The 18,182-nt window shown below is 43.4% G+C and overlaps 2 protein-coding genes across 5 annotated transcripts in view; one reads left to right on the top strand and one right to left on the bottom strand.

Moving 5' to 3' along the window:
* The window catches only part of crim1 (cysteine rich transmembrane BMP regulator 1 (chordin-like)), a 62,836-nt gene extending 51,730 nt beyond the window's left edge, over nucleotides 1-11,106 (top strand). For 3 of the 4 annotated variants that reach the window (XM_040042735.1, XM_040042734.1, XM_040042731.1), the window contains 6 exons: nucleotides 1,055-1,273; nucleotides 4,807-5,022; nucleotides 6,011-6,226; nucleotides 6,914-7,036; nucleotides 7,465-7,643; nucleotides 8,775-11,106. In XM_040042735.1, the coding sequence (XP_039898669.1) occupies nucleotides 1,055-1,273; nucleotides 4,807-5,022; nucleotides 6,011-6,226; nucleotides 6,914-7,036; nucleotides 7,465-7,643; nucleotides 8,775-8,969 (1,148 nt within the window). In that variant the 3' untranslated portion in view covers nucleotides 8,970-11,106. The remainder of the gene's footprint in view (nucleotides 1-1,054; nucleotides 1,274-4,806; nucleotides 5,023-6,010; nucleotides 6,227-6,913; nucleotides 7,037-7,464; nucleotides 7,644-8,774) is intronic. The other variant, XM_040042732.1, reaches the window with a different exon arrangement.
* A 963-nt stretch (nucleotides 11,107-12,069) lies between these two features.
* Nucleotides 12,070-18,182, bottom strand: part of LOC120740385 (eIF-2-alpha kinase GCN2-like) — a 27,167-nt gene continuing 21,054 nt past the window's right edge. Inside the window, 4 exon segments of the mRNA XM_040042722.1 lie at nucleotides 12,070-12,518; nucleotides 16,073-16,188; nucleotides 17,022-17,066; nucleotides 17,899-17,967. Coding sequence (XP_039898656.1) covers nucleotides 12,461-12,518; nucleotides 16,073-16,188; nucleotides 17,022-17,066; nucleotides 17,899-17,967 — 288 coding nt within the window. The 3' untranslated portion in view covers nucleotides 12,070-12,460.

Raw genomic sequence — 18,182 nt, 5'->3', positions numbered from 1 at the left:
CGCTTCATATCCTGTATTTCTATCTATGTTTGCACGTTTCAATCAATGGCTGGACCTAATTAGCATTTCCGTAGCAAAATATAAAGAAGTATAGAGAAAGAAGAAGGGTGAGTCAAGTAGTACAAGATGAATAAAACAGTTGCCTTTCAGGTTGAAACCAACATAGTTTCTAATTTTAATACAACAGGCCACTGTAATATTGCAGTAGTTTAAAACAAGTTGTAGAAAGGACATTCAGGGTACTCTCAACAGCCAGTCGATGTAAAAAACAGAATTGTACATTTCATTAATCTCTAAATTCACTGATCATGATCACCTTCTTCTTTTTTATGAGTCAGAGGATAAGCCCTGCCTATTTTATGCAACCTCTTGACCTTTAATGTTCAACCGATCAACCTTCATATCACAAGTTCAAAGATTATTGAGACTTTTGCTTGTGTGCTTGCTTGTATATGTTTCACCCATCTCTAAATTGTTACATAGAGCTACATCCTCACGTTTAACTGCAGTTTCCCCACATGGCCTGAAGTGTAAGGGGGAGAACACAGGAGAGCTTAGTTTCTGATTTTAACCTGAGCTTTGATTTCCTGTGACCTTTTGCTTTACTGCCGTGAGACTGACGCTTTTATGCGTGCTTCTTGTTGATGTTAGCTTTATCCTGGGGATGTGTATGCAACTCTAATTAGATTCCCTCAAATTCCTGCTTTAAAAGTTAGTATGCAGAAGCCACTTTTATGCCTGCAGCTGTGTTTACTTTGCCATTTTAGAACTAGTATAAATATCTCATCCTCAAATATACTTAACCTTTTCTTTGGTTTACGAGGTAATCTGTGCACCTACTGCACAAACACAGTAACACACACACACAGGTGTTCCTACTGCAAATAATCCACTGTTTGCCTGATTTGAAAGTCCTGAAAGACTCTCTTTGTAGACTAATAAAATATTTAGTGGTAAAAACACTTTTTTGGGAAGTCAGTAAAAAAGAAAAGACATTTGGAAATTTCCTATAGCTCTTAGGCATCCCAGTAATGCCTGCACCTTGTGTCTCCAGAAAGTGGTCACGTCCCGAGCACCACTGCCCCGGCCCCAGTGCCCAGCTATTGCCTCACATCCAATGGACAGAAATATGAGGAAGGTGAGGGCTGGCATGATGGCTGTCGCGACTGCTACTGCCATTCCGGACGGGAGATGTGTGTGCTCATATCCTGCTCAGTGCCCAGCTGTCTTCATCCTGTTGTCAAGCCTGACCAGTGTTGCCCTACCTGTGAGGGTATGTTTCTGCAATGCATGTGCTGTTTATAGCAAGTTTTTTTCTTATTTTCATAGTTTGGGCTCATCAGTAATAATCTATGACATCAGTGACATTGCTCAGAGGAAGTCTGGTGAGTCAAGAAAAAACAAGCAGACAGATTTAAAACATCCCTTCCACCCACCCTCCTTATTAGTTACACATATTTGCAAAGCCAAACAAGGGAGAATAGTGCAGTTATTCCCAAAGCTATTCATATAAAACAATTATCCCTATTTACACAAAGACTTTCAAGTCTCTCAATCATGCTGTAGTTGCCCGCATCTAGTTTTCCAGTCCAATAACAGTTTATTACCATCATTATGGGTGCAGCCACGTTCAAGTCTTCATTGCAGAAATTTTGCTGTCTTGCTAGATCTCAGCATTTACTCCTGGTGTTGTTGTGATCACTAAAATTAATGTACAAAACTAAGAAAATAAGACTAAAGATTGGTTTAAATGAAACACTTTAGAGATCAGAAATAGTTCCAGTGACGTTATATAGTCACACACAGCAGGCAGAGAGCTTTGACTCAGAATCTAGCTCTTAAATCTCGCACTTGCGGGCCCCTTAAACATGCAAACACCGTCTCTATCTGTTTCTCTAAAAATGGAAAGGATGCGTTTTTTTCTTTTTTGGCCTCGAATCTCCAAGTGTAGGGATATTTATGGAGGAGTGATTCAGTTTGCTCTTCAAATATTTAAAGGGGAATGTCTACAACTTTCAGAAGCTATGCACACTTTAAAGTCAGGGGGACAAAAAGTCTAATACTTTGCAGATGTCTGCTGCTCTGTTGGACAGGAAGATGTTTTCATTAGATCAGTTAGTTGACAGTGGTTAATAGACAGCGGTCTCCATAGCATCTTTGTTTTTGCAACTTCAATATATATATATATATATATATATATATATTGCCAACTGCCAAGCAAAGACTCACAGCCTTGGCCAGCTGCTTGAGGAGGTACACCAGAGAGATAGAAGGCAGGAGAATAAACCAGCTGTTCTCCACAGAACCAGCAAAGGTGTACTCTCAGTGGCAAGGGAACAATAATAATAAGAGAACAGCACCACCAAGGCTGGAGACGGAGCAAAACTGGAAGAGCATATGGGAGAAGGATGCAACCCATAACGGCAATGCTCAGTGGCTAGTGGATCTGAGGGCAGACCACAGCGACCTCCCTGAACAGGGTCCAGTAACCATCACAGTGGCAGATATCCAAGAAAGGGTCTCCAGTATGAAGAGTTGGACAGAACCAGGCCCTGACATGGTTCACGCCTACTGGCTAAAGAAGCTGACTGCTCTCCACGAGCGTCTGGCAGCACAAATGAACCAGCTGCTAGTTAATGAGAGACACCCGGAATGGCTAACCGAAGGTCGGACGGTCCTGATCCTCAAGGACCCCAAGAAGGGACCGGTCCCCTCCAACTACCGACCAATAACCTGCCTCAGTACCACATGGAAGCTCCTGTCAGGCATCATATCGGCTAAGATGAACAGGCACATGGGTCAATACATGAGCGGGGCACAGAAAGGGATGGGCAAGAATACCAGAGGCGCAAAACACCAGCTACTGGTAGACAGAACAGTCAGCCGAGACTGCAAGACCAGACTGACCAACCTGTGCACTGCCTGGATTGATTACAAGAAGGCCTATGACTCAATGCCCCACAGCTGGATACTGGAATGCCTAGAATTGTACAAGATCAATGGGACCCTAAGAGCCTTCATCAGGAACTCAATGGGGATGTGGCGTACAACACTAGAGGCCAACTCCAAGCCCATAGCACAAGTCACCATCAAGTGCGGGATCTACCAAGGAGATGCTCTGTCCCCACTGCTGTTCTGCATAGGCCTGAACCCCCTCAGTCAGATCATTAACAAGACTGGCTACGGATACCGACTACGGAACGGAGCAGTTGTCAGCCACCTCCTGTACATGGATGACATCAAGCTGTATGCCAAGAGTGAACGAGACATCGATTCACTGATCCACACTACCAGGCTATACAGCAATGACATTGGAATGTCGTTCGGGCTGGAGAAGTGTAGTCGGATGGTAACAAAGAGAGGGAAGGTAGTCAGAACTGAGGGGATTGAACTACCAGAAGGCAACATTGCAGACATAGAGGACAGTTACAAGTACCTGGGGATCCCGCAGGCAAATGGGAACCATGAAGAGGCTGCTAGAAAAGCTGCAACCACCAAGTACCTGCAGAGGGTCAGGCAAGTCCTGAGGAGTCAGCTGAATGGTAAGAACAAGATCTGGGCCATCAACACGTACGCCCTGCCCGTGATCAGGTACCCTGCTGGGGTAATAGGCTGGCCAAAGTAGGAGATAGAAGCCACTGACATAAAGACAAGAAAGCTCCTTACCATGCATGGAGGGTTTCACCCCAAGTCCAGCACTCTGAGGCTGTACGCTAAGCGGAAGGAAGGGGGCCGGGGACTGGTGAGTGTCAGCACCACAGTCCAGGATGAGACAACGAACATCCAAGAATACATTGGGAAGATGGCCCCAACTGACCGAGTGCTCAGTGAATACCTCAGGCAGCAGAAACCCAAGAAAGAGGAGGGAGACGAGGAACCATCATGGAAGGACAGGCCCCTGCACGGTATGTACCACCGGCAGATAGAGGAGGTGGCTGATATCCAGAAATCCTACCAGTGGCTGGACAAAGCTGGACTGAAAGACAGAGCTTGTTCTTGTGCTGCCATGATTAGTGCCTCTGTGCTGAGTACAAGATCCATAGAGGCTGGGGTCTATCACACCAGGCAAGACCCCAGGTGCAGGCTGTGTAAAGATGCCCCAGAGACAATCCAGCACATAACAGCAGGGTGCAAGATGCTAGCAGGCAAGGCATACATGGAACGCCATAACCAAGTGGCCGGCACAGTGTACAGGAACATCTGTGCCGAGTATAACCTGGAAGTCCCAAGGTCAAAATGGGAGATGCCCCCAAGGGTGGTGGAGAATGACCGAGCTAAGATCCTGTGGGACTTCCAGATACAGACGGGCAAAATGGTGGTGGCTAACCAACCGGACATAGTGGTGGTAGACAAACAGAAGAAGACGGTCGTAGTGATCGATGTAGCGGTTCCGAATGACAGCAATATCAGGAAGAAGGAACACGAGAAGCTGGAGAAATACCAAGGGCTCAGAGAAGAGCTCGAGAGGATGTGGAGGGTGAAGGTAACGGTGGTTCCCGTGGTAATCGGAGCACTAGGTGCGGTGACTCCCAAGCTAGGCGAGTGGCTCCAGCAGATCCCGGGAACAACATCGGAGATCTCTGTCCAGAAGAGCGCAGTCCTGGGAACAACTAAGATACTGCACAGGACCCTCAAGCTCCCAGGCCTCTGGTAGAGGACCCGAGCTTGAAGGATAAACCGCCCGCAGGGGCGTGCTGGGTGTTTTTTTTTTTTAATAAATAAATAAAAGATAATTGTTTCACTGTGTCATGTAGCAGCTGTTGTTAAGGGCCGAATGAATGAATGTTTCGTCTTCTCCTGCTGTAGACGACTCTGGCAGTGGTCAGCCTGAGGGGATGGACATGGTGGTGTGCAGAGCACCTGGGGGAGAGTTTTATGTGGAGGGGGAGACCTGGAACCTGGACGAATGCACGCGCTGCACCTGCAGGAAGGGACGCGTCCTGTGTGACACCGAAGTGTGTCCCCCAGCTCTTTGCCAAGCGCCGATCAGGAACAAGGACACCTGCTGCCATGTATGCCCAGGTAATTCAAATTAAATAAGTTCTATATAATTAAAATATTTTAGAATATTTTCAAATGTGTCATCACAGGTTTGGATGGTTGGCAGGGAGCTGTAAAGCTGTTTTCAGTGTTCTACCAGCATGTGGTTTTGGAAGGTCTTGCACGTTGCACTCTGTTGGGCAGTTTTATGTCAGGCACACAGGCTCATAAAGAAACCAGCCAAGACCGGTAGGGTTTACGCAGAGATCCTCGAGGCCAGCGGCAGCACATGTGTTCTGCTTTTTACCCTTCGGCCCACACTGGAGGCGCTTCTAACTCTATTATTGGACGGGCAAGAATGCAACTGATCTCGCCAAATCTATGCTAGCTCTCCGGTCACGAGAACGTCTACAAAATGCATAACCGCACACATATTTTATTTACAAGTGCACCCAAACAATTCCCTCACAAACTCATAAACAATGTGTCCCGAGCACTCCCCAGCATGAGGCTCACAAATCAGCAATGCATGACTGCAGCCTGAGAGCTGCTCCTTGAGAATGCCGGTCTGCCTTATCACTGCATCTGCCTGCAACAAAAGCAGATTGTCAAGGCCAGGCTTTGATATATGTATGGGTCTGGTCACCAGGAATGTGGGAATAATACAAATCTCACAACAAGCCCTGTGATGTATGTGTACATTAGAGTAGCGCTGTGTGGACAAGCTAACTCAGGATCTGGTCATGAAAAAGCCATAGATCTCTTTTTCAGCAGGGTTTAGGTTGAACATCTGTTATAGATATTCATATGCACACGTTCTACATCTGAACACAACTCTGAAGACCTAACAACTTGTTGACTGATCTGTTCAATAGCAGGGTTAAATACAGTCGTCATTTAGGAGCAGAGCATATTAGAAACGTGTAGAAGCACGCTGTAACCCGACATTACCAAGTCCAGTTAAGAGAGGAAAGAGCTGTAATGCAGTGTAACTTTCTGCTTTTTCATTAACTTATTCCCCTGTGTGCAGAAGAGACGCCCCTCCTGCCAGTGAACAACAGCCAGCAGGAGTACTGCATAACCAGCGATGGAGACGTGCTGCTAGCTGGAGACTCCTGGAAGGCCAACGTCTGCACCAGCTGCACCTGCAACAACGGCACTATTCAGTGTTTCTCTCAGCACTGTCCAGCTGCCAAATGCAGGGTGCCTGTTTTACGCAAGGGCCAGTGCTGCCCACACTGTCTCGGTGAGTGGTTAGAGCGGTTAGAGTTTTAAAACGTTGGTGCCAAATTTGTCTTTAGACCCAGCTTTGATTGTTTTTTATTATACTACCTAAAGCATGAGCTTATATTCTATTCTAAAATTAAAGTTTACATAACACTTCTAGTCAAAGTGAAAAGCTTGTTGATGGGGGAAAACAGTAATTCATAACCCTGCACGTCAAAAAGGAGGGAGGAACTGAGGGAATGCCAGCGTCTGGACCGTTTGTGTGTTTGTTCATTAGTCGTAGCCACTCTGGCGCTACATAGGCAAACACCGTCACTTGCAAAATATTCCATGTGACACATGCGCACACACACACACTCTGCCTGCTCCGAGCATAAACATTCCTCGAGCATCTGCACATTCACATGTGTCCTCTGCAGTGGCACAGGAAGCCAAAGTTCCATGTCAGCTTTTCCTATAGAGGAAACCCTCAGCATAGGCTTCCATTGTTCACCTCCATATTTTACCAGGGCCTTTGTTTTCATGATATGCCCAGAGGAAAAATGCTCTATGTCTTTTTTTTTTAAAGCAGACACAGCGTATAAACACAGCTGAAACACAAGGGAGTCTATACACTTACTCATGGTTAGACATATTTATGCCTTTTTTATTGCGTTACACCATTCATATTTGTAATGGATCTCATTTCTTATTCCTGTCTGAAAAGAAATGACGACATCAGTGCCGGTGATAGTGTCGACAAGCCGCCCCAAGGCGAGAGTTACCACGACAGCGGAGAGTGCGGTGTGGCTCACCACTGTCACTGTGCCGCCCATCATTGCTGTTACAGGTACCTGCTTATACAGACTTCTCCCCCCCACAGCCGTCTCCACTGACGTCCACTCCCCAGTTCCTTTAGTGCACTACAGTAGTAACCATACATGAGTAATTTGGCATATTTGCTATACTCTGCTGCCAATCCCAGTGAGTGTTTATACTAATAGAGTGTGTTAGGAACAACTTGATAAATGAATGAAATATATACTAACTCATGTTGAAGTAAACAGTAATGATGAATGGGCATAAGCAAAACATGATCTCCATGGAACAGGAGTTAATTCTTCAGCGTTAGCGTTTGAGGGGCGATACAATGAAGCCAACAACAACAGAAAAAAAAGACCTGTTTTCAATTTAGAGTTGGTACATAGTGCTGGCTCCATAACGAGCACGCTGTCATTGGGATAAATATTCAAAATAAATGTTGTCTTTGTTCCACAGATGAGCCACGTTCGGGTGAGAATTACCCCAGCCAAACAGAGATGGCTCTCATCTACCAATCAGCCGCCTGGATCCTGGCAGGTCTCCTCTTAGCCATCGTGATCTTTCTCATCGTGGCACTACTCATCAATAAGAAGAAGAAGTGGGTGCAGATGTCTTGCTACAGTGCGCCAAAGAAGGTGAGAAGTCTCTTGCTGAGGTCGTCACGACTTTAGGATTCTTTCAAATGAAACACGATCAGGTCGTTCATAAAGTCTCTACCGTGAAATGTGACTGTGGTAGCTGATTCTACACTGCAAGAAATGAAAAGGACACTTTGAAAACACATCAGAACTCAGTGGTAAAAAAAAAATCATGTTGATATTTGCACTAATATGGACTGGGTAACATGTTGGGAACAAAAGGATGCCACATTGTTTGGTGGAAATGAAAATTAACAATCTACACTGAGATGAATTCGAAGATACCCAGAAGAAATGATTCACCAGGCTAGTCCACTTTGATGAAACTCACTGCAGCAACTCCACCAGTTGTGGGACTTGCCAATTCTGGTATTCTATGGCAAGTGCCAGTCAGGGCCGACGCTGTTGGGCAGTGATCCTACTAGAGGATGTCAGACCTGCAAGCCACTCTCATGAAGTCTGTTTCTGATTGTTTAGCCAGAGACCTTCACACCAGTGGTCTGCTGGAGGTCATTTTGTAGCTCTGGCAGTGCTCGTCCCGTTCCTCCTTGCACAAAGGAGCAGATACCGGTCGTGCTAGTGGGTTGAAGGCCTTCTATGGCCTTATCCAGCTCTCCTAGAGTAACTGTCTGTCTCTGAAGCTCTTCCATATTCATGAGACTGTGCTGGGAGACACAGCAAACCTTCTGGCAATGGCAAGTACTGCTGTCCCATCCTGGAGGAGTTGGAGTACCTGTGCAACCTCTGTAGGGTTCAGGTATCTCCTACCAGCAGAGACACTGACTCAGCCAAAGTGCAAAACAGGCAAAAAAAGAAAATTGTAGGAAAAGATGAGGAGGGAAAATGTCAGTGGCATCCAGCCTGTTTGGGGACACTACAGTGCACCTGTTGTGAATTTCATTAACACCAAAGCAGCTGAAAGCAATTAACAACCCCCTCTGCTACATAACTGACCAGATCAATGTCACAGAAGTTGAACTGAGTGTTCCTTTCATTTTTTTCTTTTTAGCAGTGTATTATTTTTAGTACAAACAGGTGCAACATGGCAACCTGTCACTGCTTATTAGCTATGATCTGAACTACAGCAATAATCTACCAACCAATGATTTTGGTCCTTTTGCACCACAGACAGTGATCCTGAAGAAGCACATCAACAAGAATTCAGTGGTCTACATGGAGCCTTCGAAAGACAACAAATTTCACAACGTGAAGAACGACTGCGGCATCATTCACTTCTCTCCAGAAATGAGCTCCCCCTGTACGGAAAAGTTGACCATCCCCAGGGCCAAACTGAGCATGGGCAATGACTGGACGCCATGCTAAAAAACAAACAAACAAAAAAACACCCCTCAGACTCTGCAGATCAGAGCTGTCTGGCACATCCCTCTCGTTTCTGTTGCATCCAAGGTGGTTAATGTAACAGCACACACACCTTGGGCGCTGCCTTCTTCCCACCATTCTCTGTGTGACAGTAAAAACAAGGATGCTCTTCAAGACTAAGCAAGTTACCACTGACTCTTACATTTTATGCCCTCGTTCTTCTGTATTTGAACGCTCGGGCGAAGGGACTTTCTGTGAGGTAGATGGACGGGTGGACATATAAAAGCACGGAAGAATGCGGCAACCAGACAGATTTCTCTGTGAAAATCAGACTTTGACTGTGAACACTGTAATATACCTGCTTATTATTGCCTCCTTTGGAACTGGAACTTTGGGGCAATAAGAGGAGCATAAAAAGCTTTAGGACAGGGGTTTGGGCAGTAGTTTAAAGGGAGCATAGGTGCTGCCCTCTTAAGCAGTGCTTCATTGTGGTTGTAATCATTGTCATTAGCAGGGAGGCCAAAGGAACTTTTAATCCAGCTGGATCGAAATTGGTTTCTGCATCCAAATCAAAACAAGTCCATAGGCTTCATATTGACCTCCAGATCCAAACCCCTGCTTTTCAATGTGTGATTTCCATGGTTTTTTTTAAACTTCTAAAGCCTTTTTACTAGATATTGTGTTTTCCTTGCCCACTCTTTGCTTTTAGAGTGGGTGTCTATGTGGGGCCAGATTGGAACATTTTAAAAATAGTAGTCTAAACACCCACCTGCCAAAATCCATCACAGGAAGGACACATATCCCAGCATTATTTCTTTCATTCCAGTCAAGTCTAATAACAAACTGCTTTTATGCAAAAATGTAAACACCTGGTTTGGGAATTGTGTGAAATGTGTCTAGACTTGTCTTCGTTATATTAGCCAAGAGTCATAGTCTTCGGACCCAGCCTCATCTGATTTTGGCTCTTTCCACGGGAATCTGCCACTCCAACTCCCAAATCTCAGAGTGATCTTCATCCAGCTAGAATGTTATTTTATTGATAGCAGGTGAGACAAAAGGGTGCCAGACACTTCATCTGGGCCTATAAGGAATGTCTTTGATACCATGCCTCACTTCACATCTTCATTCACAGCTGTGTGTGTTTGTGTGTGTGTGTAGGGAGCTACTGTTCTTACTTGCAAGTGATTGTTAGTAGTAATTCTTTTAAAAGCCTTAATTTTATAGCCTTAACTAATTTCTCTGTTGATGTCTTGCAGTTGGTTAACAACCATAAGCCGCATCAGGAAAAAAAGAAAAATCCCTCATTGTTACTGAGATCGAGATCGTGTTGCGCCGTTCTCATTAGCTCTTCAAATAAAAGAAAATTACGTGATTTGTAAGAGTAGCTTGCTAGCATCTGTACACAGTGGTACATGTTGCAACATCAGAGCATATTAGAAACGTAGCACTTTTCTGTAGAGCCAGTGTTTTAGAAAGCCCACTGCGGGATTCTTGGTGGGATAAAGGCCCTAATCAGGGATTTGATAGGCGTATTAAGGACACAGAGATGTTAAACCACTCAAGTGAACATGCTGTTGCAGCTAGATTCTCCATATCAGTCTGATCGGTATGTGGTCGGACAGTATCTGAGAAGCGTTATGAAATATGTTGGGGTTTCAAAGCAACGTGTTTCGGATCAGAGTCCATTGCCAATATCTCGATACAAAGATATATTTGATGCCAAAATTGGTCGGAGACCAATTCATAATGTGTTTTAGCAACTGAGTAGATCCGTGTATCTGTTTTAATCAAGAGTATGTGCTTTAAAATGAAGCGGTGACTGTAAAAGCTTACGCAATTCTTTGTTCTTCTACGTGTAAAAAAAACAAAGTAGTTTAAAAAAAAAAGTAGAGAAGAGTACCTTATTTATTTTTTCACATAGTTTTATTTATTAATACTTAACTCTAGTTTGAGATTTTTTTGGAAAATGAATTTTTAGTAGCCAAAGCTGCTGTACATTGTAGACCATTTACCGTTTCTTTCTACTATATTCTGTACAAGCTTATTTATTTCTGTGTTCAAAATCCTGTAAATATGTTTCTTAGGTGATGAACTGTAACATTTACACTTATTTTGAAAAATAAATGTGTGAACCAAAGTGGCACTGAGGAAAAAATTAAACTGCGCTGGAGGAACAATTCTCCAAGGTGCAGTGATGTCATCCGTTAAGTGGTTTCTGCTTCTCTTGCAGGCACGTTTACATCCGCTCCTGGACTTTAAATTGAGTCTTTGGTATGGGTGGATCACAAGCACAAAGCAAAAAGACCCGGGATAATAAAACACCAGAAAACACAAAGACATGCAGGCCAGACCAGAAACTCTGGGACTGTGCTGTTGTTTTGACTCGTCTGATAGAGCTTGCTGATAAACTGCAAGGTGCTGAAGCTTCTCCAGAAAGATTACTTGGAGGAAAAGTCAGAGTCCCATGCCAAAAATATGTCAAACAATGCATCTAACAAGTTGTGTTACTTCACTTAATGTTTTGAGCATTACAAAAATATCTTATCTAATCTCTTAGGCATTTTAGTGAGGGTTAGAAATGCAGTCCTGTGCAAAAGCCTCGTGCTACGTGGAAAGGGTTTGATTGGCAATGTATTCTTTTGGCAAAAAAATTAAAATCCTAAAAAGTGCCAGTGCAGGAAAACCATACGTGGGTAGGCCTCCCCAGAGCCTGGACCTCAACGTTATTGAAGCAGTGTGGGATCATCTTGATAAAAAGAGAAGGTAGTCAACATTTAAAGAAGAGCTTTGAATGTCCTTCAAGAAGCCTGGAGAACTATTCCTGTAGACTACTTGAAGAAATTACAAGAAAGCTGTGTAAGAGTTCAGGCTGTGCTGAAGAAAAAAAAAGGCGTCACGTCAAATATTGTCTTTCAACCTTATTGTGTTTTTGCCTTGGATACTGCATTGACTTGCATATTTCCCTCCATTTTTAAATGAAGCCACATAACTGGGATGTGGCTCAAGAGTTTTGCACAGTATTATACATTTCAAATAATTTTTCATCAGCATCCTTTGGCGTTAGATTCCCATCGGGTTCAAATAAACACACACAGGTCACAGCATGTGGGGAAAAAATATTTATTCACACTTTGCATCCTGTACCTAAGAAGAAATGTATCTGTACTCATGACACATTCAGTAAAAAGCCCTTCCTCTTAAATTCTATAGTTCTATTAAGGCAATAAAGTCCAGTGAACCTCTTGTCAACCTTTGTTGAGGACCACGAAACACTGAAGGGTTTTGGGAACGTTGGGAGAGATTGGATCAGATAGCTGGTTTACCATTCACCACAGTAAAGAAGTTCATTTGTATCTTTGGGACTCACACCTTCCAAATGGAAAGCGTCAATGTTCTAAGCAGATTTTGTTGGTCCAAGGATAAAAACTGTCTCTGGGAGTCTGCTGCCTGAAGCAAAGTGGAATATCTCCCAGGCAAGTGCAATCCCTTGGCTTTCACAGAAGAATCTTGTAGTAGTCGTCTTTATAGCTGTACAAGATCATCATAGCCACCCTGTAACAGAAGATTTGTTTGCAGATTTCAAAAAACATTAAGTATGCTTCAGCTAAGTATCCAACCAACCAAACATGAAATATGCTCCCAGGCTTCCATCCCTTCTGGTCCCAGGTTATGGTGTTCAATAACGGCCTTTGACCTTTTCTGGATGAAATCCCATAAACATTTTGTGAAATGTTGTCAGAATTGGCATCTGAATTCGACAGTTATGGTCAAAAACAGTCCTCGACCATCGAATTCAGGTCACCTGTTAGTCACTGTGACTGTTTGTACCAAATTTAAAGCAATTTCCATAAGGACACAAGGTCACTGGAAACTTGACCTTTGACCATTAAATTCTAATCAGCACATCCTTTAACGTACATGTTAGTATGTAATTTTAAGTAATTCCCTTAAGGCCTACAGGTAGCATGGACATCGTCACTCTTGACCACGGCTGTTTTGGGTTTGGAAGAAATTTGAACTGGAACGTCTCCAAATCCAGACAACGTGATTCACCCAGGATGTTTTCTAGAAACGTCCAAATTTATCCCACTCCTTTGAATTCATCAGTGCACTCCATACAGACTCAAATTACCTGTACTGTAAAGCCACTAGAGGGCGACTGTGATGTTTTAGGCTTCATATTTGTAAGGCTGTCAAGCTATCCATGCAGTAGTGTTGAAGTGTATGGAGTCCGTGGCAGGAGAAATGTTTCTGAATACATTTCAAACATGAAAAAGTTCCATTCTCGAAGAGCCTTAAGCGGAGAGTTGAGGCAGAAAACCGCAGCTTTAATGAACAGTAGACAGGTATGTATTAAGTGGCTCATTTGCAACAATTCATTTGCTCTGAAAGTTCAACACTCCCAGGCTATTCCTGAATTCAGTAATATTCTGGAGGCCAAATGGAAACCTCTGGCAGGCCGGATGTGGCCCTCGGGTTGACATCCACTGATGTGCATGCTTCCTCTATGTCAAATCTTTCATTGATACAAGGCTTATCAGACCAGGAACAAGACTGAGACTGTCCTATTAGGAAACGAAGACATGCAGTGTTAAGGTGAGAGGGCTACATCACTAATTCTCAGTTCCCCGACTGGCTTCCAGTAAAATCTAGAATTGAATTGAAAGTATTACTTATAGTTTTCAAGTTAATAAATGGTTTGGGGCTATAACATATGTAAGAGAAGCCTGATCAAGTCTTCTTCTAGATCTGGTCAACTCCAGATCCTCCAAAAGTATTTAGAGTGACTGTGGCTTTAAAAGAAACGAAGCTGCCATTCAGCTCGCTCTTGGGGTAACACTACCAAAAGATCGACTCAGCTTTGAGATGAGAGAATGGCCTCAAAAAACTGAGTCGAACTTGACACAAGCTATCACAAGGACTAAAGACAGACCCATAATGATGAAGTTCAGTGCATCTATTTGGTTTATCGAAATATACCTGAAGCAGACTCAGCTGCGCTTTGTGTTTAACAATAATTAGCCGATGTTGGCATTTTAAAAGCCTAAGATGGGGAACAGGGTAAAAATACACAGTGGTGGGAAAAAGCTTTGTTTGATCTCCATCTAACTCACAAATATATACAAACACAACGAGACTAAACTAGCAAACTGTAAGTAGATGAATGTCTCGTGTTGCTTAAAGTGCTGATTAAAAAAAGTAAGTGAGCGTCTAACCTCAAGATTTCTCTGGATTCGGTTGAATAAAGAAGGAATAACTAATAATAAGGTGTAACTTCAGGTCCTGCTACAGCTACGTAACTGCTGCATGAGCCCTTCATTCTACTCATCTTGACTCGGTTGCATGTGCCCCACATTCAATGAAAACCACTAGACAAAAGAATAAAAACACATGCCGACTCCATGCATTGCTGCCTCTGCGACGCTCATTTATCAGGAAAGCCTTTTTCCCCCCTTAATGGCGACTCACACAGCACAGACAGGAAATTAAAACCAACTGTTCTGGAGAGACGAAGAGGAAGCCAGAATGAGAGGTTTTGATTTTTCTTGCTGCCATCTCATTCATGAAAGAGAAAATCTGCTGGATCCCATCACAGGCTTTGGGCACTCACAACACTAGAAGCTCAAACACAGGATTTACCCTGGAACTTGGGCGGGACATTACGTTTGGGAGTATGGGAATTTAAACTTTTCCATCTACACTAGAGAAATGGATGGAGCTGACTCGCCCCTTGTCAGTCTATTGGGGTGCCAAGAGCCAGACATAAGACCAAATATAGCAAATCCTTCTCCAAATTCTATGTCAGGAAATGGGATCAGCTGAGGATTTAACGTTCTTCTAGGCGGTAGTTATCTGTCTGAAGACTCCTTTTGTTGTACTGGCAGGCACTGATACACCTGGAGTGTGTGGGCTTGGTTGAAGTATTGCAAAGCAGCTTCCTGAAAACGTGTTTCACTGTCTGCATCAGGTTTCAGTTAAGAAAAATGGCTGGACTAAAAATAACTAGCAAGAGGTTTTAGTTAGGAGAGACTTTAAAAAACTCAGAGAGCTACTGAGTAAAGCCTGGATTATGCTCCTGTGAGGGCACGGACACATGGAGACCTGACGGCAGAAAACTTATTCAGGTTATACTTCTTTGAAGTTCGCTGCCTGGGGCACATACGCAGGATGGTGCATTGTACTATAAATTTTCAACAGACAAAAGAAGGGAAAGCACGCTCATGCTAACCGTGCGATGATCAAATTTAAGTCACTCGCACCATGGCGGACTAGAAGAGGCCCAAATACAGTGCCGACTTAAGGAAGTGAAACAAATGTCTATTATTCATGAATTATATCAACAAAACCAGAGAAGCGATGTTGATGACTGCCAACCTTTGAGGCTACAATGTATGGGCATCCAGTACTGCCACCAGAGTGGATGCAGCTTAATATCAAAAGGTTTTAAATCCCAGTTTATATCACATGTGATACAAACTGGGATTTGTTAACACGATATGGCATGGAAAAACTGATCTGTGAACTGGCCTCTGTATGTCTACATAGACTGTATATAAAGGATGGACATGGCCAAAGAGACTTCACCGCGTAAGCTCCGACTGTAAAGTCTTGAGCTGAGTCACATCTCGGTGTTTTAAAACCAGACGTAACAAGTAATGGGGTGGATCTGGCAAACCAGGGAACACTGCGTGCTCATATGGTAGCAATAAAACTAAATACAGCATTCGATAAAACCTAAAACACGAGAACGTAACCTCATGAGGAAAGTGTGTTAACTCAGGCCACACAGGAGGAACTGAAGGATCATTTCCCTACAATGAACAAACACAGGAGCCAAACCCTGTCAGCAGGGCTGCATCCGTTTTACTCTTTAAACTCAGAGCATCTGCTTCCATCTTTTATATACAGTCTAGACTTAAGAATCACAAATAAAGGATTTTGTAGTGTTTCTGATCAATTCAATGTTACATTATATTGATCAAATGTGCTTTTCTTTAAACAACAAGCACATTTCAAAGTGAGCCCAAATGTCTGAGCAAGAGTTTAGCAAGCTGTGAATGCTAACACACTGAACCAATATGATGCACAATTTAACACCACTGCACCTTTTTGTAATCTTGAAGTGGTGGATCTCATCACAGATGGCCTTCAGGTAGCGCTGCTTGGGCAGACGAGACAGCAACGTCTTCACGCTGTTGTTGAACTGCTCTTCGCTATCAAACTGGACGGAAAGGAAAAAAAAATGTTTCATTCAAGCAAACAAAACCATCAACAGATGAGATTTCATATCCGAAGCTTTAAACAAAGACCAGCCAAATGGCTCACAGGCCTCATGTTTGTTAACAGACTTCAGAGTCAAAAAACAGACAGCATATCAGAGGAATCAAAGGCTTTATTTTTCCTCTTTCCCCATCTTCAGTGTTGAAGAACATACCTGCTTGTCAAGTGTTTGGTTTCTTGTGTGCCTTGAGGCAATTTCGCCTGTTTGAAACAGGCCCTTTCTGCCAGCGCGGCTGTTACATACTATGCATTGTTTTATACGTTTTATAAACTCAATGCGCTGTCAGTGACACATGTGTGCTGCAAAAGGACAACTACATAGGTGGCCCGTTCATTTATGGAGTGGAGGCTTTAGCTTATATAACTACAGTGTTAAGAGCATTTTCCAGCTTTCTTCAAGTTTCTTCACAATATAATTAGTCTTGTTTTTCACTTTCCTTAAAGGGAAGCTGGGATTTTATAGCAAGGTCTTGGTAAGAAGTTTGGAATGTGAATATTAACACCTCCTCAGAGTGCGTTTTGGTACGTCTGTCACATGTGTGAGCCTCGTAAAAGGCCTGCCAAGTTCGAGTCTCACAGGTCTCCCCTGCTTTGGAAAACTGTAGCGTTCCTCATCAGACTGTAAGGAAGGCAACGGGATCTCGTCTTCCTGTCTAGGAACTTGACCTTTATTGGCCGTTCTTTCCACTCCCCCCTTCCTCCCACCCTTTCAGTGTGATGTTGCCTTTTATTAACTCGGCCGTGCTCTTGATGAAGCTATAGTAGGGAACCAACCTCCAGAGACAGGAAGTTGATCAGCGTTTCCTTCTGAAGGTCCACCTGCGGGATACAAAAACAAGTACGGTTACACAATAAAGCCTTGCCTCACAGTCGAAAAATTCAACACCACATCTTTTTACACATTTTTAAGCAATTTTGTAGCAAAATACAGAACTGTTGCACATTTCGTCCAGAACGTTATGTAATTCCCTTCCCCCAACATCAGCAGTCCAGTCAGCACTAACATCATAAAATTACATGTTCACAGTGATATCAGCAGAAATGAAAGCACCCCAGTTTCTATTTTACAGCAGGAGGCTAATCACTCTCCAGGTTCATCTGTAGCATCAGCTTTGCATATCAGACTGAGTGACAGAAAAGCAGGCTGCTGACACGCAACACCCGAGACTCACAGGCCTGTGTAACTGCTTACTGGCATCGAGATGATTGTTGTTACGTTTCAATGACACTGCAGTGTTTATAGAGTCCAGATTCCAACAAGGATGATAAATACATTTGGACCATGCAGCGAGATGGTAAATAAGACAAGAGGGGTGAGTGCACTTTGAGAACGTGGCCACAAATGGACAGCGCAACTGGAAACAAACGCCAGCGACCATTTATGTCCCCTAGAAATGCCACGTTAGCTGCTTTCTGTTTAGCGTTTGTTGTTCGATAGGCAACTGGAATTTATTCGCAGTGATCTCACTTCCAGCAGGGGATCTAAAAAGCAGCTATAAAAGGGCAGATCCTTAGATGTTTGTTGTTTTAGCTATCAAAACTATTTCCTTCCCCTACGATTTCACACATGAATTCAACAGATAAGGTGGGACGGGGGGGCAAGTAGGTTAGAAATAGGGGATGGAGGGACATAAACACTCAAATGACTTACAGCAAGAACCTCAATGTCATTGCTCTTGTTCTGCAAATTGCTACCCAGGTTCTGTAATCTGGTTTGGATCTGAAATGAGAGGAGACGGAGAGAGACCCGTTTAAAAATGACATGGTTACAAATATAAATCATCTTCACAAGCGAAAACTTGTCTTGGTGTCACGTTACAAACAGCATATTCTTAAGGATAACCACAGGAACGTCTAAGGCAGATGGATACAAAGAAAAATAGGAAACAGAAACAGCAGCAAATTTCCTGGAAACCCATTTTAGAGGTTTGAAGT

Source organism: Simochromis diagramma, unplaced genomic scaffold (assembly GCF_900408965.1).
Source record: "Simochromis diagramma unplaced genomic scaffold, fSimDia1.1 OVJJ01000304.1, whole genome shotgun sequence".
Lineage (NCBI taxonomy): Eukaryota > Metazoa > Chordata > Actinopteri > Cichliformes > Cichlidae > Simochromis > Simochromis diagramma.
This window is presented reverse-complemented; position numbering and strand designations above follow the sequence as displayed.